This window comes from Pogonomyrmex barbatus, unplaced genomic scaffold (genome assembly GCF_055798465.1).
Source record: "Pogonomyrmex barbatus isolate J1 unplaced genomic scaffold, ASM5579846v1 scaffold1, whole genome shotgun sequence".
In the NCBI taxonomy this organism is placed as follows: domain Eukaryota; kingdom Metazoa; phylum Arthropoda; class Insecta; order Hymenoptera; family Formicidae; genus Pogonomyrmex; species Pogonomyrmex barbatus.
In genome coordinates this window covers 13,459,581-13,482,791 of record NW_028297098.1, presented here as the reverse complement: position 1 = coordinate 13,482,791, position 23,211 = coordinate 13,459,581, and the positions used below count along the sequence as shown (strand labels likewise).

Sequence of the window (23,211 nt, the reverse complement as noted above, 5' to 3'; positions counted from 1 at the left end):
TTTTGAAATCATACAGACATGCGCACATACATACATACATACATACATACATACATACATACATACATACATACATACATACATACATACATACATACATACATACATATATACATACATACATACATACATACATACATACAACATACGTTTATTATACATACACACACACGTACATATTTAATTATTTATTACACATTACAAATTATTTGTAATTTACATTATAAATTTGTGTAGCATGCACGTTCATATTTATTTTAATTTATATTATAATCAAAGTCAATTTAATTTTTATTGTTTAAACAACAATGTTATCCCTATTTGGTTGTCGATCAAAGTCAGGTAGGTCGATTATAGGTATGCTTTCAATAACTTGATATATCCATTTGGTGTACACAGAAACCTGTAATAAGATCAAACAAAATGATATATTTATTGATTTATTGATGTAATAAATAAAATATATTTTATTATATATGATAAATTTTATATGCACAACATTATATAAAGAAACACTATAAAAGGGATCTTATGTTCATAAAGGGGTCTTATGTTCGATATAATGTATTTAATACACACACACACATATATATATGTTATGTTGATATACCTTTGTAAAAATGGCATAGAAATTCGGATCACACATATTGGTACCCAATTTCCGTGGGCTCACAGAAACGACTCCGTGAACTTCCCAGGCACTGGAATTCGGTCGCTGAAGCACCAAACCCCCGCCGCTGTCTCCATTACATACTCCAGTACCGTTTGCCCATCCAGCGCAGAAAGATGTGTAAGTTAAATACTTTCGAAAATCTCTTTTTTGATTTTGGCGACACTCATCGTCGGAAATAATTTTCATTGTAGTCATCCTCAAGACTGAACTAAATGTGTCATTTTCCGTCAGTCCCATTCCTAAAAAATTTCTCAGATTTTGGAAGCTATTAAGAAAATGTCTGTATATTTCTATTATTGTTATAAATTTAAATAATCTAAATTTTTCTAGACCTATCTCCTGAAATCTGTATAGTTATATTACTGTAAAAAAAAAAAAAAAAAAAAAAAAACAGCGATTTAGATTTTTAAATTTTTGTTTCTTCCTTTCCGTTTACTTTTATTTATCTCAGATATTTTGTGTAATGTTTAAGCCTTACCGCCAACTAATCCAAGTCCACCGTTTCTTTGAGATTCCAATAATACCGCGTCGGAATGCCAAGGAACGCAAGCTGGTGCGACAACCGAGTTGACAGTCACAGCTTTCCTCAGAATCAACAATGCGATGTCCGAGCCATAGTTACTCTCGTGATCTTGATACGCGCTTTGCAGCTCGATGCTTTTCACGTCGATCACTTGTGCGTTTTCCCCTATTTGATTTAAATCACTCGACAGAATCCCGAAAGCGACGCGTATTGTGTCCGCCGAAGTCTTCCAAACGCAATGGCCAGCAGTCAACACAACGCGTTCCGTTATCAACGTACCGCCGCAAAAGAATCTCCATTGACCATCCTCGTGCGAGAAGAGAGTGGCTTGCCACGGTAGTGTCTCTTCCTTAACGACATTCCATCCCTTTACGATCAATGCTACCTCTAAGAATAGAACATTCAACGCACAATTTCTTTTAAGTTAAATTTAAAAATTTAATAAATATTAAGTACTGGTTAATAAAAAAATATGTATCGTGACATTTTTCTTGAATAGAAAATATTGATTATAAAATAAATAAAATATTGATATAAAATATTGATTGTAAAAGGATTATTTTATATATAATGAACTACACTTATCTAATTAGAGTTTTCATTAAAGGTAAACATGATTAATTAAAACCTGTAGTGTCCCTTATCCCGCAGACAGGAGTACAACTCAGAAGAGATTGGCTCCATGTGCCGTCATGAAGACACATGACACTAGACGAGCCCTTATGACGCTCGTAAAATGCTGGACATTCGAGGAAAATTCGCGTCCCAACTGGTAGGGCTTGATCACAAGATAACCACCCTTTGTGAGGGCCCCACATCGCCTCGCATTGCCTAATCGCATCATGTGCTTCTGACGGCGCCGGGCATGTTATCGCTTTCGTCTCATTTTCTGAGATATATTATCATACAGATATATATATATATATATATTATACATAAAATTTAGAATAAATAATTTATTCATCTATTTATATTTATTTAATGAATAATTTATTTAGTTAGAAAGTATTTTGTAGGTAGATAAAAAGTATTTTGTCTAGATTTACCATAGAAAAAAAACGTTACTTACCAAAGATACAACTCGGAATACTAGGAAACCACTGGTTATTCTGACAATAAATTTTATCGGAACCTTGCAAAGAGCCTTCGACATCGCAAGTGTAATCAAGGCGCGTGAGCTCAGGAACAATCTCGCCTGGCCGACATCTGGAGCACCCACTCACGCTGTAATGCGTTCCTGGTTTTGCAGGAGGCAATCGGCAGGCACCTTCGGGCAACATTACCCCGCACAGAGATTCATTCTCGTCACTCCAATCGTGGCAATTAAGTCGAGAATTGCATTTCAATTCCGATCGAATGCAACCGCCGTAAGCGCAACGAAACCAATTTTCAGGACATCTGTATAAAGAATAATTAACATATTATCTGTTCATAAAGTTTTATAAGTATTTCATCATAGGATTTCATTATTATAAATATAGTTTTCTCTCATAGAATCTTTTTATATCGTCACCAGTACTAAAAAAATACAAAGTTGATTAAATTAATCTGCCAGTATTTAAAAATGACATTTTGAGAAAATGTAAGTAAAATGTTTTGATGGCAAATTTATATTTAAAATTACAAATATTATTTTCACGATAATGCGAAATGAAAAAAAGAACTGTATGTAAATGTTCTGATCTGTTTGAAACAAAAGATCACTGCGTATTTTTCCCTCAAATTAATAAAACACCTCAAACCTCAAACCCTCTAGCAAAATGAAGCGAATCATAAAATCAATTTTTGAGCAAGTCCTAAAAATCCATATAATTCTTTATAAATTTATTATTATTTATCAAATTAAAATGTAATTACTTGATTTCTAAATCGCGAGTTATATCTAACGTACGTACTCACGTGTTTTGCACAATTTTTCATTTTCATCAGAGGCATCTGCGCAGTGTCGAATACCATCGCACGTTTTAGCCATCGGTAAACACCGTCGTCCATTCTCGCACGCGAATTCATCTCTGCAAAATAGAAAACAGATAAATTTTCAGTGCATCCACAATTATCAAACCCTCGGCGAGAAATAAATCAACCAATCAACCAACCGGCATTTATACTGTAAACATTCTTCATCCTCACAGTCAGCAGCTGTGCATGTATTTGAGCCTTCGTCGGTGCCGTCGATGCAGTCCTTTACACCATCACAAACCACTTCCTGGTGAACGCAACCTCCGTACGAGCAACGAAACGTATTCTCGGGACATATATTTTCGCGGCAGATCGTCGCATTTTCGTCGCTTCCATCCGAACAATCTTTATAGCCTGATAGAAATCGGGGACAGCACAAGATAAAATTTTCCAAATAAAAAATAAATAATAAGTATGAATAACAATAGAAAATAAATTTGTCTTGTGATCTCACGTCTCGGATTTAATATAAACTTGTTGCCAAAATTAATTTCACTACAGACCATTGCACACCTCGGCAAAGGGTATGCACTCTTGATAAACAGTGGAACATTGGAAGTCTTTATCGGAACAAGCCTCATTGGCATCTCGGTCACAAGAAATTTCGTCGCTGGCATCCACGCAATCCGTCAGACCGTTGCATCGCGCCGTACGACTTACGCAGGCACCGTAATTGCATCTATACATATATGTAGGGCAACTGCAAAGACAATTTTTCAACATAAAATATTTCCTATCAACTGTTATCAACTGTTATCATCACGTTACCAGTTATATTATATCGAAAAAGTATATATACGTGCGCACGCGCATGCGTGATAGATGAACGATGTGATCGTGTGAATAAGTGAATAAGTACGTAAGACGTAAATTCGTAAATTTTTGTAAACTTATTGAAAAATTAGAGTAGAAGTCAAATACGTAAAAGTTAAAACTTTCTTCGAGTAGAAGCAGAACAGTTGAGTGAAGAAAAGCACATGATTTCAACTTTGTACTTTATCCAAGTTATCTTTTAGTTGAAGGAATATCCGGATTCTTTCGACATGCTTTATTTAATGACTAATGACGAAAGTTAAGGAGAATATTTTCTTACACAACGTGACGACACAGTGTTCCAACTTCGTCCGACGAGTCCGGACAATGGGGAATACCATCGCAAATGTTCGCTAATGGCATTTCGGTGCCGTCCACGCAAATAAAAGTCGATGACGAATACATTGGACTATTTTCTTCTGTGGCGACATATATTTTACTAAATCCTGCAAATTTGTAAATATCGCAACTACCTCTTTTAGATCTTGAGATATATATTAATAATACCAATATATTCTCTAATTAAATGTCTTTAATAAAAAATTATTTAACTATATTTAAACATACCAAAAATTGTTGTAATTAATGTTGTTAATGCGATCATTTCCTAAAATGTTATTACTTGTTGTTAAATATTGAAATTATTCTTCTCGCGATGCAGAATTAGGCAACCGTAGTCATCGTCTTTCTCTCTCTCTATATATACACTTGTAGTTATCAGATAAATTATTCTAACACTCGTCCGTACATAATTTTATAGCAATACTGGAAATTGCATATTTTGTTCGTCTAGTCACAATAGAATGTTACGTGAATTCTTTGTTATTATCCAGAACAAAGAGGCGCAAGTCCCAAGGTAGTACGTCATCTTCAGTACGCAAAAGTATATTTACATTCATTTTCTTTATTGATAAAAAATTCAGAATTAGAATAAATTTATATTTTATAAAATTTGTTTTGGTTATGTGTGGTTATATTTTAAATAAATGACTGAAAATTTAAGAATTATGCTTTTCAGTACAGTAAAGTGAAACTTCAAATTCTGATGTTTATTTCCCTTACAATGGTAATATAGATAAAATTTATCGCATCTGCATTAAAAAATTAATGAATAAATCTTCTTCGAAGAGATGTTCATTTAGTCATCAGCACGCCGACTACTTTCTCGGAATGCTATCATCATCCGATAAAGGAGTAATACGTTATTGCGTATCTTGGAATATGTATCATTGACGACTCGACGTCTCTCGTCATGACGTAATTAATACCAACATGTACATATACATTTTAAATACACTCATCGAGAACTCTTAGAAAAATAAACTGTGATAAATACTAAAATAAGAAAACAATAACTTAATCGTGTGTGCTATATGTAACTATGTATATAATTTACACTTTTAATACATTTAATATATTTTATATATTTACAACGCATGTAAAATTGTAAAATTTTATCGAAAGTCCGATACATATATAAGTTGTTTCAAAATAAACTTATAACGAATGCTCCACTGCTTTCTAATGTTTGCGCCAATAATTCGATCATTGCAGGATATGACATCGTCGTAAAAGTAACGATAATACATAGGTATACGTATAGGGCGTGTGCGTCCGTTATCAGAGACTTCTTATCATTTGGTTCGTATGAAAAGGCAAACGGCACACCTAGTTCCTCTTTTGCTGTCCGTTGAGAAAAGGTGTCGATCGCTCCAGTTCATATCAAACTCTCGTTGGATATCGATTTCGGATCAACGATGAGGAATCTCGTTTGGATAATTTTGCTCATTGCAGCTGCACGTGCACAGAAATGTAAGTGAATATATTTTAACTTTTTATGAAACTCTTTTTAATACTACATTTAATAAAATTATCTATTCATCAATGATATCTGATAAATTTTGTATATTTTATGCACGGTAGTTTAAGTCTACGATAAATAATGATTTACATTTAAATATGCATATCTAATATCTAAGCCTAAATTTAAATATGCAAAAGCTTTAAAATTAAATTCAAAATTACATGATAAATGCTCTGATTTTTTTGTCAAATTATTTAATAAAATTTTTATTAAAAAGAGTATTTGTAATAGTTATTTTAATATTAAATATGTAATGTAAAAATATTCTGGCTTTCCTAGTTTTTATTGTACTTTTCGAGAATATTACGCACATAACAAATTATTTTGCGTATCAAGTTTTATATTCCATAGCAAAGTCCAATTGGTTACGTATTGATAACGAAATTAATTATATTTAGTTATATTTATGCAAATATATATATATATAAAACTTTTTAAGTAATTAACATTAAAAATATATTGTATACAAAATAATATTATTAAACTTTTCTTCCTTTAACTTCTTCAAATATGTATATATTAAAGCATATATTAAAGCAAATAATCGAGGCATAATATTTATTTATGTAATGAGATAGTCATGTAATATAATAATATACAAGAAAAATAATAATATTTGCACAAAAAAATTTGAAAAAAAATTGAAAATATGATATATAAAAGAGTTTTTACATATATAAAAAAATCACGAATGGGAAACAAGTATTTTGAACAGTAATTGTAAAAAAGAATTTTTTAATTCTTATATTAGATATATAAAATTAAAAAATTTTAACATTTTACATTACATTTTTACATACATTTTTAACTTAATTAATATGTATTAAGTAGATTTAAGTGCATGATTAAATTTTAAGAAGTTTGAGTCAGCAATTTATGATAACGGCATTACGGCATATTCTTTGCGTTATTAGACATCAAGTATCAGATAAATATCTTGAGAGTGATTAAATTACTTGATTGCAATTGACGTAATATAATCTTGTCGATATACAATATTTTACAATTATTATTTTATATTATATAGATATACTGTTTTTTACACACACACACACACACACACACACACACACACACACACACACACACACACACACACACACGCACGCACGCACGCACGCGCACACACACACACACACACACACACACACACACACACACACAAAGTGTATGTACATGTAAATAATGACTGTATCACCTCGCTTGGATAAATAGAATTATATTTAATAGAAAAGTTCAGATTTGCTATTTTCACAATAATTACATAGTATTTATTTATACGCATCCGTGAATGAGCGAAGGAATCGTCTAATTTACGCAAAGGAATAGCCTAACAAACGTTTCCAGTTGCACTTGGCAAGAATACATTTATATTTGAATATATGATGAAGAAAGCGTGTCCGCTTATGACGCACATCTCCAAACATATTGCATTACTACTGTTGATAAATGTCGCTATGTCACTGAATTTGTATATCAATGATTTTTCAGATAGATTTTGCGCACCTGCCGATGTAAACGATGCTACGTGCATATCTTTGCAACGAGGAGATAGTAAAGTGTCATGTATGCATGTGGCGGATAGTGCCGAATGTGCTATTCGTATAGCTGAAGGCGAGGCTGACTTCGGTATTTTTAATGCAGAAGAATTATTGCTGACTGTTCAATTTTATCCAACTGTCCTTCAACCCATTTTGCAATTAAGGCACAAGGAAATGCAGACAGGTAGTCACCTGCGGAAACTTTAAAGAGAATTTAAATAAAAATATTAGTTGTAGTGATGCCTTCAGACATAGACAGCTCAAGTTGAATTTTTTTTAATAATAAATACAACAATTAGAGTCAGCAATAAATAAAAAATAACTAGGAAACAACGCGATAAAAAATTTTATTAGATTAAAAAATTAATAATTCCAAGTGAAACAATATACAATATTACATAATGAATAAATTAAAATATATTTCTTAAATTTTTACTTCTTTGTAACTACTAATTATTATTATCATTTTCTATCATTATTTTTTTTAAATTGATTGAAAACAAAAGCTCCAAATTATTTTTTTAATAAGGATTAAACAAATTACATAACATTTCTTATATTAAACTAAATCATAAGTTTAATTATGTTAGTGCATATCTTAATAAAAAATAAAATGTGTAAATGTATATATAATGTATGTATAATAACTTCCACAGAGGAATTTGAATTTCAAACGGTAGCAGTAATTCCTGCAGACTTGACGGGAATGGAAACCGCTCCTGGCGAGCGTCTTAAACGTTTGAGAAATGCTGGTTTGTGTCATCCTGGTTTTAGCGAATCTCAATGGTGGACTGATTATATTCTCAAGCATTTTGAAAATACAGTAAATCCTCTGCAATGCCAAGATAATGTAACCGCTATCGAGAGCGAGCTTAGAAATCTCAGAAACTTTTTTGGAAAAGCTTGTAGACCAGGCGAATGGGTCGCTGACCCATCCTACGATCGAGAACTAAGTAAGTTGATTCATATTAAGATATAAATTTATTTTTTTATATCACCTATTAAATTTCCACTTAAAAAAATAGAATCTAATTAAATCTAAAGACGGTTACTATTTTAAAGATCTAACAGTAAATTCAAACAACATAATTGTTGGTTTCAAGCAATACTATTAGATACAAAAATTTGTCTTCACAGTAATGTAAACTTAATATTAAATTCTTCCTATAATAAAATTCTAATATAATTATAATCTAACATGTCTGAAATAATAATGGCTGATTGCATAATTCATTAACTAATGCTTTGTTAACTATTTTCAAACGTTAATATGTGGTTAATATAAATTATTTATTTATTTTTCAGAAAGCAAATATCCAGAGTTATGCGCTCTTTGCGACGACACAGTAAATTGCCGTTATAGCAACAGACATCATCATGGACATTACGGAGCTTTGCAATGTCTAACTCGTGGCTATGGTAAAGTGGCATACGTAGCACTTAAGTACGTTCAAGAATATCTTAAAGTAAGTTCGTATTTATTTAAGAAACAGTTATAATCGCATGATTGCTATATCTGCAATCATTTTCTATATATCTTCATTATCTTTATGTATATATTTATTGGATGAAATTATATTAATTATTTTTTGTGTGTTTCAGACGAATGAATCATTCCAGTTTCTATGCCCAAGTGGTACTGTCGAGTCTTTATCTAGTAATTCACCTTGCGCATGGCTTCAACAGCCCTGGAGTGTCATTGTAGCTAGAAAGTAAGTAATAATGTTCAATGATTCAATTTTCTTTTGTAATCTTTATAATAAATTAAAAGAAATATTTTAATTTTAATGTATCAATATTTTCTTATTCTTCATTCAAAATTAAAGTTATATGAAAGTATAGGAATAAATGGAAAAAATTTATTTTTAAAAATCTTAAGAATTTATATTTTATTTATTTACAGATTTACTATTTATTTAACAAAAATAAATTTTTTTCTAATTTATCTTAATTTATTTTTTAAAAAAATTTTGCTCTAGAAGATTAAGGAATTATTATATTTATATTGTTAATATTTTCAATGCTTATATCGGAAGAGAACAATTTTTCTTTTATTTTCTAAAAAATTATATATATAAATTTAAATTATATAAATTATTCAGGTTTCTTTAAACAAAAAATCTGTTTGGATATATATATTAACTATATTTTCTGTACACAAAAGATATATATATATATATATATTTATTTATTTATTATATTTTTTTCTTTCAGAGAAATCGAAGATTCTCTTAAGCCTAGTTTAGTTGATTGGTTGAGAAATCGCTCACAATCTTGGCATTATGATTTAAGTAAAATTATACAAGAAGATAGCTGGGCTTTTGAATTACCGGAAAAGACATCTGCAATTACGTACTTGAGTAAAGGAAGAGAAATTGTGCTCGATAATATTAAAACCTGTGGCAAAAGTATTCGTTGGTGTACAATTAGCCGTGAAGAGACTATCAAGTGCAAATGGGTAGCGAAAGCGGTAAGGGCTCTTGGTATAGCACCGAGTATTTCTTGCATCCAGTCAAACTCCACATTTCAATGTTTCCGTGATATACAAGAAAATCGAACAGACATAATCGTCATTGATTCCAACTATGGTTACTTGGCACGAACGTAAGCAGGAAATTTTAAATATAGATAAAACTATCGAAAAAAATCTCTATATATATATACAAAAAGTTCATTATAATATTGTTTGTAACATTTCTATTTTACAGAGTTCACAAACTGTCAACGATTTTATATAGCGAAACCGAAGATGATAAGAATAGCATTATCCTTGCAATAGTGCCTGAGCCTAAAGGCGACAATTATCCTATAACAGGCTTCCAAGATTTAAAGGGTAAAAGGGCATGCTTCCCCGAGTACAGTGGAATTAGCTGGTTGAGTTTTATCAATACCGCTAGAGTGAGCGGTGTTGTTTCATCTAAATCCTGTGATTATCCGTTGTTAATGTCCAGACTATTTTCTGGTGCCTGTACTCCCGGAATAGAAGATACCGATCATTCGCGCAACCACGTCTCCTCGGACATAGCATCGAAACTGTGCTCGAGTTGTAGACATCAAAATAATACTTCCTGCGCTGTTAACGAGACTAATCGGTATTATGGTGACAAAGGAGCTATGCGATGCATCGATGAAGGAGCAGGCGACATAGCATTCGTCGAATACGGAAATATCAAGGGTAAAAAATCAGTATTACAATCAGTATTACAGATATATAAGAAACTTAAAAAAATATTTATAATCAATTCTTTCATTTAAAAAATCAATATTTAACAGTATATATATATATATATATATATATATATATATATATATTCTTTTAAATTTCTCTTTTGTTGGATCTGAATACACAATATTTTTTAAATTTATTTTTCTGATGTTTATTCTTGTAACTTTTATTTTAAAAAAACATTCTATTTACAAATTCCAAATATAATGCATTATTTTTAACAGTTAATAATTATTAAATTATTATTATTATACAGATCATATTGTCGACCAACATACGTATCGTATTTTGTGCAAAAATGGAAGTCTGGCCGAAAAGTCAGGATTTAATTTTGACAAATTCTGTGCACTATCGATAACAATTGACAGCGAGGTAAATGATTTGCTTAGAAACTATTTAATGTTTAGATTAATTTATTATTTAAAATACAATGCACTGTAACTTTTTATAGTTTATGTTATTTGATGAATATTTTCAATGAAGAAATCAAGAAATAAAATATTTTTGTTAAAATATTTAAAAAATTCGTAATATTACCAATTGAATAATTATATATTATTTTACTATCAATTAAATATAAAAGATTTATGTATATGAAAATAATGATGCATATTTATGCTGATGTAAAACAGAAATATAAATTTTAAGATATCATACTGACCAAATATAATGTAAACGTTAATGTTTAACATTACTTTGCATTAATACAAATTGTAATATCCTTCCAGGTTGTTGCTCGCAAGAATAAAGACGAGCAAATCACTGAGTTAGATACTATTCTGGCCTTATTAAAAATGGAAAATTGGCTAGGATATCGCGCTAATGTTCGAAGACCAATTCATATTTATGGTCCATTCAACAGGACATTAAATCTTCTCTTTAAAGATTCTTCAGCTGGTTTGGTTTCCACATCATCGACGAAGGAGTCAGTGCTTGCCTATAAAGAACTTTTCACTCACGTAGAAACGTGCAATGGTTCTTGTGCAGTCACTGTTAATTTCATTTTTGTAGCTTTAATAGCACTTTATCATCTTCTTTCCAATCACGTACATTAATTTTTTACATTGTGTGATTTTAATATTTACGTAATACATTATCGATATATGTTCTTTTAAATGTAATCATTAATGTAAGCATTAATCAATTTTTTATTCTTCCAAAGAAAAAAGACACCATAACTTTGTTTTTCTAGTTTGGAGATTAATTAGAATAAACAAATTATTATTACTTTTCTACACTGATATGTTTATTTATTTTACTTAACTTTTACATAATCCTTTTACATACATATGACTATTTTTCTATTACATTGCGAAATTTTTAAAAAATAATCTACAATATTAAATTAAATATTTATATAATATATCTTTAAGTATTATTTCTTTTTTTATTCAATAAAATAGTTAAAAAATATTATATATAAAAATATTATATATTATATATCAAACATCGATATTTAAATGCTGTGAATTAAATACAATTTATATGAGTTATCTTTACATTAAATTTATGACTTTACACACACACACCACACACACACACACACACACACACACACACACACACACACACACACACACACACACACACACACACACACACACACACACACACATTATACATACATAAATTGATATGCGAATAATTTCTATTCAATAAAAATATCTCTTTTTTTATTTTCTTCTTCATTTTGCAATAAGAAAAATTTTTATAGTAACAAAAATAAAAAATACAATTGTAATTTATTATTAAGAATATATATATCAAAATAAAAAACACTGTACAATTATGAAAAAATAAATATTTTATAAAATATTTAAATATATGAAAGTCAACAAAAATTGAATAATATATATCATTTCATATCAATTGAAATGTTATTTAAATGTTACTTTCCCAAATAGTCAAATATATCAAAAATAAATTTTGCAAAATCTATTACTTTATAAAAATTCATATCCCGATAAATGACGCTATATGATTTTTAATTCGTATTTTGAAAAGCACCCTACTAGATGACGCTACTAACAATACTTCTCTCTTTCTTCTTTTTCAACACACATGTTCATCTTGGTGCATCTCTAGTCACAGAGAGAATCAATCTTCTCGAATCTTGTTTGGCGTGTTTTTAAGTCGATAGATTAGAGTAGATTGAATTTATATAAAAGCAAAGATGGAAACAATTTTGGAACAACAACGACGGTATCATGAAGAAAGAGAACGATTGATGGATGCAATGGTGAAAGAAATGTTGCATAAAAAGGCAGGACATCGCGAGAATATTAATTCAGAACATCGGTTAAAGATGTTGCTAGATCAATTTATGGATAGTACAATGCATTTGCAGGACTTGTATGAGGACAAAGATGGACAGAGAAAAGAGGAAGTATGGCAATATGATAATAAACAATATAATAATCAATTATAGATATGGGTTATATGATATAGGTTATATGACAACAATCAATGATTTTTACTCTTCTCCATAACTGCTATTTTATTTATAAATATATTTCATCACTTTATTAAATTTTAGGTGCAAGCTCTCTCTGGTCCAAATGAATTCTCAGAATTTTATTCACGCTTGAAATCCATAAAAGAATTCTATCGACGACATCCTAACGAAATCAGTGTTCCCATGTCTGTTGAATTCGAGGAATTGGCTAAGATGAGAGAAAATCCAACCGAAGAATTGTCCAATCTTGTCGAATTTACAGATGAAGAAGGTTATGGAAAATATCTTGATCTTCATGAATGCTATCAGAAATATATTAATCTTAAAGGAATAGAAAAGATAGATTATATAACTTACTTATCGACATTTGATCATTTGTTCGATATTCCTAGAGAAAGAAAAAACGCGGAGTATCAGAGATATGTCGAATCCCTTTTAGGGTACTTGACAGATTATTTGAACAGAGTCAGGCCTCTACTTGATATAAGTACAGAAATTGAAGAAGCAAACAAGGATTTTCAAACTCAGTGGGAGAAGAATACTTTTCCTGGTTGGCCAAAAGAAACTGGCAGCGCTTTGACTCATGTAGGAGCACATCTAGAATTATCTGCGTTTTCTTCATGGGAAGAATTAGCATCTCTTGGTTTAGATAGACTAAAATCAGCTTTGATGGCACTAGGACTCAAATGTGGAGGTACTCTCGAGGAACGGGCGCAAAGACTGTTCAGTACCAAAGGTGAAGCTTCTTTAGATCCCAACTTATTAGCTAAGAATAGAAAAGGAAAGTCAGCTAAAAGTAAAGATTCTGAAAAACAAAAGGATATTGCTCGACTCGAAGCTCAAGTGTATAAACTCGCTGAATTAGTATCCAGTCAACGAGTAGCTACTAAGGAAAACGTACAAAGAAAGCAAGCGAGAACTGAAGGTGAAAGGGGAGATTCTGATGCAGAAGCAAGCGCAAGCGAATCAGAAGAAGAGGATGACAACGAGGTTCCATATAATCCAAAGAACTTACCTTTAGGTTGGGATGGAAAGCCCATACCTTATTGGTTGTACAAACTGCACGGTTTAAATATCAGTTATAACTGCGAAATTTGTGGAAATTTTACATATAAAGGTCCGAAAGCATTCCAGAGGCATTTTGCAGAATGGAGGCACGCGCATGGTATGCGTTGTCTTGGCATTCCGAATACAGCACATTTTGCTAATGTCACTCAGATTGAAGATGCTCTTGCTCTGTGGGAAAAACTCAAGGCACAGAAACAAGCCGAACGTTGGCAACCAGAACAGGAAGAAGAATTTGAAGATTCACTTGGCAATGTAGTTAATCGTAAAACATATGAAGATCTTAAACGACAAGGTTTGCTATAAAGTGTGCATCTGAATGAAATCTTATTACAATCTTTAATTATCAATTCTATCGCTCTTTTTGTAATCCCACTTATATCGATTAAAATGTTTTCGCCAGTGAAATATTTTCTCATATAACTATTTTGAAATTTGTTGAATCCTGTCAGTATTAATAGAAACTATTAAATTAATATAAAACGGAGGCAATATTCACATGAATCTTTATTCGCGCTTATACGTGCATATATGCGTAGAAAGAGATATTATTTCAGAACTTCACTTTGTATAATTTATTTTCACTAAATTTAGCTTAAAAGAAACATGAAATTTTATTTTTCTTTAAATTAAATTATTATTATAATTCTTTAAATTATGTTAGTTCTTATTTTCTATTATTCATTAATAGTAATTATAATAATAATTAAATTTATTAGAGTTAGAATTTTATCGAAGATTAAAAAATAAGATATAGGTTTTATACTCTAAAACTTATTATTATTATTAATATTATTAAATTATTATTTAAATTTTAATTAATATGAATATTGCAAATAATATGGCCTTTCACATTCTAGACGGTTCATAAAAAAAAAATATATAAAGTTGCAAAGAATTTTTTTCTTTCTTTCATTATATCAATTATTAGTAATAAAGATTTGAATGTCGCAATTTTCTTACCTGCTGTTGTTCTTATCATATATCTTTTATCTATATAATTATAAACACATCAGGTTTGTGTGTGTGTGTGTGTGTGTGTGTGTGTGTGTATGTATATATATAGATATGAAATATTTAATAAATCTTATATTTTTTCGGTTACTCTCTTTGCATCAGATAATATCGCGATGTTAGCGAATATTACATTTGGAAAGAACATTTAATATACATAAAAGCACATTAACTGTGATCACACATCCACTTATTATTTCAAAAACATTTGATATCTCTTTGGTCGCAGCACCATTAATACTAATGTAATCTGTCGTCATCTGTCGTCGGTTTGTCAGGCAGAAAGTACAAAATAATAGTTTCCAGGTTTTCTGTTTACATTGAACAATTAAGACTTTTGTAAAGAATATGTATCATAAAATTAAATATTTTTAGGCATGTATTTTGAATATTTTACTCCGGTAAGTTTCTTATATTGCGTTTAAAATAAATAGAATTACAGGTGATTAATTCTTTGGATATACAATCCTAGCATGCTAAATGTTCTCGTGTTTCATCGTTCGTGTTTTACAAATCTTTCAAGATTGCATCACGCATCATCAATCTGTTTACATGACGGATATTGTTAATACTATTTGCAAATTGCAAAACGTAAGATGCTCAGTCTACTATTATTGTTAAAATTTCATCATTCTAAGCAACAGCTTGGTATCTTTTGATACGTTTATATTCCGTTGATTAAAAATTTTTTATCGATATGTACCTAAGTATTTAACACAAGATGTACATTCTCAGCTTATATGTTGTGTTTTCAATATTTGTTACAGAATTATTATATTGTAAAGTAAGGATTATTAAAATTAGCCTCTATATTAATATCATTAAATCTCTTGGCAACTAAATTTGCAAATACTGAGTTATAAAAGAACTCTATAAAAAAGAGTTTCATGAGATCTTGCTTAAAAATATTATAATTATATTATCATTATATGTAGAAATATTTCTAATCTCAAAAGTTATTTCTTTAATTTAATCAAAGAATTATTGGTATGAATACAAGATTTTTACAATCAACTGGTCACTAGAATGCGAAAAGTACACACAAGTGTATACTTTTTATACTGCACTTGGGAATTTCTAAGTTGAATGATTTTGCAATTTATGTCTACTAATCGATTTAGTTAATTCGTTCATTATTCCACACTAATATAGACTGATGAACGAGATAAAATACAACAATAGAACATAAGCATTTTAACTGATGCAATATCTGACATATAATTAAATATTAAAATTAAATGATATATTGAATATTTTATGGATCAAAAGACTTACGTTATATTTTTAAACTTATAGAAATATTTTAAATAGTTAGTTTCTTATTTTCAAAAGGCATTTTATAAATATTTAGATTTTGTAAAAAAAAATATAGATTTAAGATATAGATTTAGATAATTTTTAAAATATTGTATCATCCAGTATTTACTATTATAATTAATGTTATTATGAATATTTTTATAAGTCAAGTAATGCTGGTCACTAGTGACCTCTGTGACGCAAATAAATAGTAATCACCGATGACACCCGACATTCAAAACACATTAAAACATTTTTGCAGATTTCTTCAATGTGTTCAATATATGCAATTTCTTATTGTTTCAATATATAATTATGAAACATAAAAGTATCTTAGAAACATAAATCTTTTTTTAAGAGAGTATTCACTTCTTTACTGTATATACATAAGAGTAAAAAATATGTTTATTTTTATTGTAACATATCCATATGTTTTTTCTTTTTTTTTCTTTTTTTTTGTGTTAAATATATGCATCAGTGTGGAATAATTAAATGATCGAATTCTCTATAAGGCTCATACATAGTACACGCATGTGTTTTATATTTAGTCAATAAAATGAATTCTTGCTTTACGAAATGCTTCGGATACGCTCGTTAAAGCGATACCAATCGGTGTCGCTAGACGAGGAGGGACGGATGTCTTGCGATAGTTACTTTAGCTTACAGCTTCCAGCTGTCATACTCATTATAGTATAGCCATATTGGATTATGACAGAAGCGAGAGATCATATACTTGTGATATGAAATCCATATAGTATATATTACACATTCAGAAATAATTTGTTCTTACAATATACATTGAAATAAATTAATCTTTTGACACATGCTACCGTTTGTATTCAATAGAATAAGTTTGAGATATGCAGGATTCTCTTTTTATTTAATGGTTTAATGATTCTAAATTCTAATTTTAATCATGAGACTTATTTACATTAAAAATGTAAAGTATAAATTAAATAATTATTTATTAACGATAAATACGTATTTTATTTTTGTTAAATATCACTTTTTTTCTTTCTTTGGTTGTCTAAAACTGCATTCCATAAACGTAAGAAAAGAATAAAACAAATGACAATTAATTTTAAGGATTAATTTCAATAAATATTGATCTGAATAAGCGTTTGTTAGGTGAAAGTAAAAAAAAAACCAAGAAATTTTATTTTCTATTTGATTGAATGAAAGTAGCACACTCGAAAAAAAGTAATTTGTTTCGATGAATAGTGCAAGAGAAAGGTGCACTTTAACTTTTCGTCTTAGACGTCATAATTCAATATAGCTGAGAAGACCAGAAGTCTTGACACATAGCGATATTCTCCGAGATGCGACAATATAGTGTCAACGAAGCGTCCTCGATAAAATATCGAAGAGGAAGAAACTTAGGCACGATAGGTCGCATGTTGTCGGAGTTGCGAGAAATGCTGGTTTCCCCTTGTCCCTTATTCGACGCTGTCTACGACTGCACTGTCGTCCAAAGTGTGAAGCCAATTAAAGATCATCATGTTCCTTTCGTACTTGGACAATTGATTTCCGCGTTCCCTCTCAACGTCCCGGACTGTTAACGCGTGATTTCGCTCCTTTCGCCCGATCAAGGAAGCACCAGGAACTCCTGCGGCCGTCCCAGGCACCAATAAAGTTGTTCCGTGAGAGCTCTGCGCCGCGGTAGCAGCTGCTTCTAGCTGATCCAGGTTAAATTCACTCTGCGAGAGACGCTCCAAAGCGCGATACGTCGTCAATAGTCTAACGACAACAAAGGATGCTTAGTATATAATTACATTTATAAAAGGAAAAAAAAAAAAAAAATAAATAAATATTCTTTTGTGTCAAAGAAAAAGAGGAAGAATTTCGATTGCTCACCTTCGTCGTATGTAGTTTTGTCGGACCTTTTTATTAACGGATCTGACGAGATCCGCTCCGGTGAAGGGCACGGGTGGTGGCGGCGGCGGTGCCGGTGGTTGCGGCGGTAACTGCGGCACCGATTGAGCGTTTGAGGAGGACTGCGATTGATGCTGCGATTGCGACTGTTGCTGCTGAGGCTGCTCCTGCGCGGTTCCCCCATGCGGACTGGGAAGCTGAGATGTGCTAGCCACGGGCTCGCCTACGGCAACCCAGGTACTGCAGGACCTCGAAGCGTGGTCGAGCCTGGCGTGTTCCAGCAGCAGGGTATTCCGCTGGGCGGTATCGAGAGCCAGGGCGGACACCGCCGTCCGAAGGCCACCGGCCCCGGCTGCGTCCGGGCTTGGAAGCTGCGACACATCGCTCGTACTGAAGCTCTTACGTAATCCTAATGCCGACGACAGGACGCCGCAGCTGCGGATCAGCTCGTTCTCCTCCTCGAACCATAAAATCTCGGGAATGTCCGCCGGTCTGAACGAAATTGCAATATATGTCAAATCGCATAGATGAGATAACGATCACGAGTTTCCTTTCGTCACGCGTGACGACGCCGACCCGATGGTATCGCGCGGGAGAGAAACGTAAATAATACGGGAACGTAAATAATACGAACCTGTTACCCTGAATCTGTCGGGAGTCCGGTTTTGGAGAAGGCCCCCGTCCGGCGAGTTGCGCGTCGCTGTAAGACTTGAAAGTGACCAACCTGTTGGCTCCGCGCAAATCGCTCGCGATCGACGACACGCTGAAGAGTGACAGGTCGGTGGTGACGCTTTCGTGACTCGGCGAACGCAGCATCCGCGAAGTGACTTGTAAGGCAGGGCATTGCGTGGTCGTCAGACTACCGCCGCCCCCGCCTCCCCCTCCGCCGCCGCTGTCATTGCTGCAGCATTGTGCGCACATAACCGTGGGTATCGGCGAAGCGGGCTTCGTTTCGTTTTCGGACATTTTGACGTTTCTCGTTTCCGTCCGTCGATGTCCGTTGTTTCTTTTTTTTTTTTTCCCTTCTTATTTAGTTTCCTTCTGTCGCACGGCAGTTCCGTCGTTCCGTTTCTTCCGCGGTGATCGGTAGTTGACTTACGTCATGCCAAACATTCGACACTCCTCCATTTCCAGAGTAATAACTGCAATATACATATACAGAATAGTTTAGAAACATTGAGAAATTGAGATAGGAAAAAATTGATCTATACGACTTATATATAATTTTTTTCTTAATGACAGATACATACATTATTTCCGCTCGAGTGTGTCGATATCCAATGTGACCTGAATCTACAATCTAGATAAATCTGGCAGGTATGGGGAACGACGTTCTTTGAGGCTAAAAACTTGTGTAGAGACAATGCGAGGTGAATAGAATGTATTATCGCGATACAAAAGTCTTTCTGCATTCCCCCATACACTTGCCAGATTTAAGTTTATGTAATTTTTTTCTTTATTCTAACAAGATCGCTTTCAAGATTATCACTTCAAGATAGCGTGACGAATCAATGGTCAATGAGCTCAATGGTCTCATAGAAGATTTTCAACATTGCTTCTGGGAATGGAAAAAAACGTTTCTATTGGTGTATCGTTTAAGAAAATTATTTTCATCATATTCATGAAGATCATATTGATTTATAAAAATTTTATAATAATTTATTTTTCGTAACCAATTCCATTATTTTTGGAATAAATTTTGGAAAACATTGTTTTCAAGAAAAATTGATTTTGTAATAAATAATTATTTAAAAATTATAATAATTACTAATTTACAAATGTTAAAAAGAAAATCGTAATTAGCACATATTACGAATTTATTTTATCAACCAAAACTAATTGCATGTACGATAAAACTTATTAGTAGCAGCTAGTATAATTTCAATATATAAATATAAATATAAATTATAATATAAATATAAATATAAATTATCGCGTATTACTTTACGCGATTGGCATATCATAATTTAATATGTCGTAGCTAAATAAAAATCAACTAGAAAAACGGTTTTTTTTATATGCTGATATATTGTTAAAACAGTTTTTATCTTATGAAATATGTAACATAAAAGTACATTTATTTATAGTCTGTAAAGATAAATATGGCGAGACGACAATGTAAATAGATATTATATAGATTACATGTGATACCGCGTGTGTGAACGAGTTAGAAATGAATAGACTATTATCTAATCGTAAGTCCTTGATCTAATCGGTAAAGCTGGAACGTGCAAGTAAGGTGCTAAACGCCTTACAATGCCGTCACCACGTGGGCGTGGTGAAATATATTCTGTCTCGTGATATATGCGTTTATAAAGTATGCAATAAAGCATATTCTGCATTGTTACTCCATCGAGTAGCAATTTTTCATAAAGCAGGATATATTTATATTAGTATATAAATAGTACGTAAATTTTTAAACACTATCATTTTTTTTTTTTTTTTTTTTAATAAAGTACCATATACAATATACAGTTTTCAAGTTCAGTCGATTGCGAAACAACTTTGTTTTCTGCGAGGTATATACTTTTAATGCACGTGCGATTGAACTTGTTGAGCTCGTTAATTACGTAAAATTGAATAGACTTTACTTTTCTTGAAATAAAATTCAAGTTATTAAAAAATCGAATTTAATCGAAACTAAAAAACTATAATAGATAATAGCTTCCCTTGGAATTTCTTGTAAGGGATAATGAAAAAATTTTTTAAAGAATTTATTATTAAAATTTATAAATTTATTTTCCAATCAGGCATAATATTGAAAAAAATTCTCAAAATTATCAATATTTAATTTAATAATAAATATGTAACTTATAAATTTAACTGCTAAATCATCTTCTCTTTTCTCCCCTCCCTCTTCTTCTCTTCTTTTTCTATCTATTTCTATCTCTATCTCAAGATCGATTAACTATAACCTGGGTTAACTTTTTTCTTCTTCGCTCTCTATATTGTGACAAAGAACAATGCCTAAGTCGAAGCTAGCTGAATGAAATATCATTACAACTGGTGTATAGACAACATAGCCTACATAATCGATAATTATATATTCTCTGAAGTCAAGGTTCAAAAACTTTTCCTTATGATTGGTATCTCGATTTACGGCTTCAGTCAAATATCGACTTTCTCAATCATTTTAGTATGTCATGCGTGTCATACAGCGAAAATCAAATAAATTATCACAACATATATTTTCTACTCTTACCTTACCTCCAATATTAATTTCGATTAAGGATATATAGAAAGTTAATAAGCCTTTGACACATATTATATATCGAAATGTTCTATAGAGGAAGATATTGGAAAAAGATATGAAAAGATATTAATATATTCGAATGTTTTCGAATAAATTTAAAAACTAAATTTAAAATGTGGTGATTTCTACATTTTTCAATTGCAAAAATAATTCATTTCTAATTTATATATGTATTATAGTGTTAATATATTTTTCGTTATATCATATAAGAAAGAGATGGAGAAGTATAAAAATGCATATTTTTCAATCTTTCTTATTATGTTAAATTTAGTTTTCTAAGTCTTATCTCCATCTTTTAAAATTAACTTTTTCATTATAAACCCTCATTAGCTCTTCTGTAAAAATTGTCCTCGTTAAATGGAAATATATGGCAAGTAATTATACATGACCTGCTTTGCAATAATTTCCTGTAGGCTAATTGTAAATATAATCGTGAACTGGCTATTACGGTTGACGATTGCAATTGCGCGTTACGAGCTGCACTAATTAAACGGAATTGCAAACAATATACGCGTTCAACCAATTTATGCACCAACTGTGCTAACTGAACATCGTGCTTTCTTTTCGGAGTTAGGTTTCCATCGCGATTACGAGCGTTGTTTCCGGATGTTCTCGTCGTCGGCGATGGAGGACCCCCGATAACGAAGCGAAGTGCCGCGCCGCGTATTCTATAAATACGAGTAACGAGTATATATTCACCACTTTCGGCGCACCTAACGTATCTCGCACTGTCAGCCACATGACGCCGCGTTTCGTCGTGCCGAGGATGCCGCCGTTACGGACGGCGTGTCCGTCAGCCGGCCGCCCTGGCCTCGGCAGAGCCAGGAGGCGAAGCAACCCCTCGCCAGTGAAACGGCGTGTCGGAGATTACCCGCGGGCCACGGCCGTGAGAGCACGTGAGGAAAGGGGAACAACGACCACTGTCAACACACCGCGTTCTCACACGCGTTCTCGGACGCGTCGGCTACGCCAAGGAGAGATGCGATTGTTTCCCCCTGGGCTCTCTACAGTCGTCGATCGTGGCTCGGGCCCTCGCTCACTGCACAGGCGTCGCTATCGATCGATAGCTGTACTCTCCTCTCCGTCTCCGAGTTTCGCCGCACCCCACGCGATTCGGACTTCTCTCCGAGCTACCGAGCTAACGACCGATCCGCATCCCTTCTTCCGCATCCCTTATCAACAGTCGTCGTGGACGCGCTCGGGATCTAAGTGTCCTGAATCCCCCTCCCCCTCCCCCCTCCCCTACGAGTTAACGGAAATTTGTACAGACAATCCCGTGATTACCAAGGGGATGATTCACAAGGGGGATCCCTCAAGATTCCTTAAGTATAAATATTGTAAAAGTTTAAAAGTTTATAATTAAATGTAAACAATTTAGTTTTTGACCTTATTTTTTGACTGGCTAACATTTAATGACAATCATTTATATAGATTATCTGATGAGTATCTGATTTAAACAGAAATGTATATATGTATATTTCACAGGAAGAATATCATACAATTAACGTGCAAATAGATTTATTTAAACTTATGTTATAATACAGTAGATATGTTTTAATACAACTGAAATTTTTAATTATAGCATTTATAGAAATACATACAAAAGAACAAGACACGACGGTGTAATTTACAGACACGAATTAATTTGCGCTTTAAA

The 23,211-nt window shown here is 32.0% G+C and overlaps 4 protein-coding genes across 10 annotated transcripts; 2 read left to right on the top strand and 2 right to left on the bottom strand.

The window, feature by feature from the left end:
- Positions 1 to 228: 228 nt before the first annotated feature.
- LOC105422223 (modular serine protease-like) lies at positions 229 to 4,684 on the bottom strand. 5 transcript variants are annotated; one of them, XM_089080867.1, is made up of 10 exons: positions 4,536 to 4,684; positions 4,249 to 4,414; positions 3,659 to 3,855; positions 3,293 to 3,509; positions 3,092 to 3,208; positions 2,266 to 2,594; positions 1,825 to 2,085; positions 1,152 to 1,583; positions 611 to 912; positions 229 to 403 (listed from the first exon to the last, which is right to left on the bottom strand). In XM_089080867.1, the coding sequence occupies exons 1-10, from the start codon at positions 4,570 to 4,572 to the stop codon at positions 299 to 301; spliced, it is 2,163 nt and encodes a 720-aa protein (XP_088936993.1). In that variant the 5' UTR covers positions 4,573 to 4,684; the 3' UTR covers positions 229 to 298. The 5 variants fall into 5 exon arrangements, with proteins under 5 accessions (XP_088936993.1, XP_088937008.1, XP_088937002.1 ...); XM_089080882.1 differs by lacking the exon at positions 1,825 to 2,085 and having other exon boundaries at positions 4,536 to 4,683; XM_089080876.1 differs by lacking the exons at positions 4,249 to 4,414; positions 4,536 to 4,684 and having other exon boundaries at positions 3,659 to 4,013.
- LOC105422222 (transferrin-like) lies at positions 4,289 to 11,836 on the top strand. Of its 2 annotated transcripts, none has more exons than XM_089080900.1 (10): positions 4,289 to 4,424; positions 5,523 to 5,780; positions 7,324 to 7,557; positions 8,030 to 8,326; positions 8,679 to 8,839; positions 8,976 to 9,085; positions 9,588 to 9,977; positions 10,082 to 10,548; positions 10,856 to 10,971; positions 11,328 to 11,836. In XM_089080900.1, exons 2-10 carry the CDS (start codon positions 5,726 to 5,728, stop codon positions 11,652 to 11,654), a joined length of 2,157 nt encoding a protein of 718 aa, XP_088937026.1. In that variant the 5' UTR covers positions 4,289 to 4,424; positions 5,523 to 5,725; the 3' UTR covers positions 11,655 to 11,836. The 2 variants fall into 2 exon arrangements, with proteins under 2 accessions (XP_088937026.1, XP_011629826.2); XM_011631524.3 differs by lacking the exon at positions 4,289 to 4,424 and adding an exon at positions 5,117 to 5,242.
- Positions 11,837 to 12,658: 822 nt separating this feature from the next.
- On the top strand, positions 12,659 to 14,527 carry noi (splicing factor 3a subunit 3 noi). Its single transcript, XM_011631523.3, has 2 exons — positions 12,659 to 12,985; positions 13,136 to 14,527. Exons 1-2 carry the CDS (start codon positions 12,773 to 12,775, stop codon positions 14,423 to 14,425), a joined length of 1,503 nt encoding a protein of 500 aa, XP_011629825.1. The 5' UTR covers positions 12,659 to 12,772; the 3' UTR covers positions 14,426 to 14,527.
- Positions 14,528 to 15,494: 967 nt separating this feature from the next.
- On the bottom strand, positions 15,495 to 22,647 carry LOC105422220 (uncharacterized). Of its 2 annotated transcripts, none has more exons than XM_011631521.3 (4): positions 22,254 to 22,647; positions 18,936 to 19,443; positions 18,284 to 18,793; positions 15,495 to 18,166 (listed from the first exon to the last, which is right to left on the bottom strand). In XM_011631521.3, the coding sequence occupies exons 2-4, from the start codon at positions 19,265 to 19,267 to the stop codon at positions 17,866 to 17,868; spliced, it is 1,143 nt and encodes a 380-aa protein (XP_011629823.1). In that variant the 5' UTR covers positions 19,268 to 19,443; positions 22,254 to 22,647; the 3' UTR covers positions 15,495 to 17,865. The 2 variants fall into 2 exon arrangements, with proteins under 2 accessions (XP_011629823.1, XP_011629822.1); XM_011631520.3 differs by having other exon boundaries at positions 22,268 to 22,647.
- Positions 22,648 to 23,211: the final 564 nt, after the last annotated feature.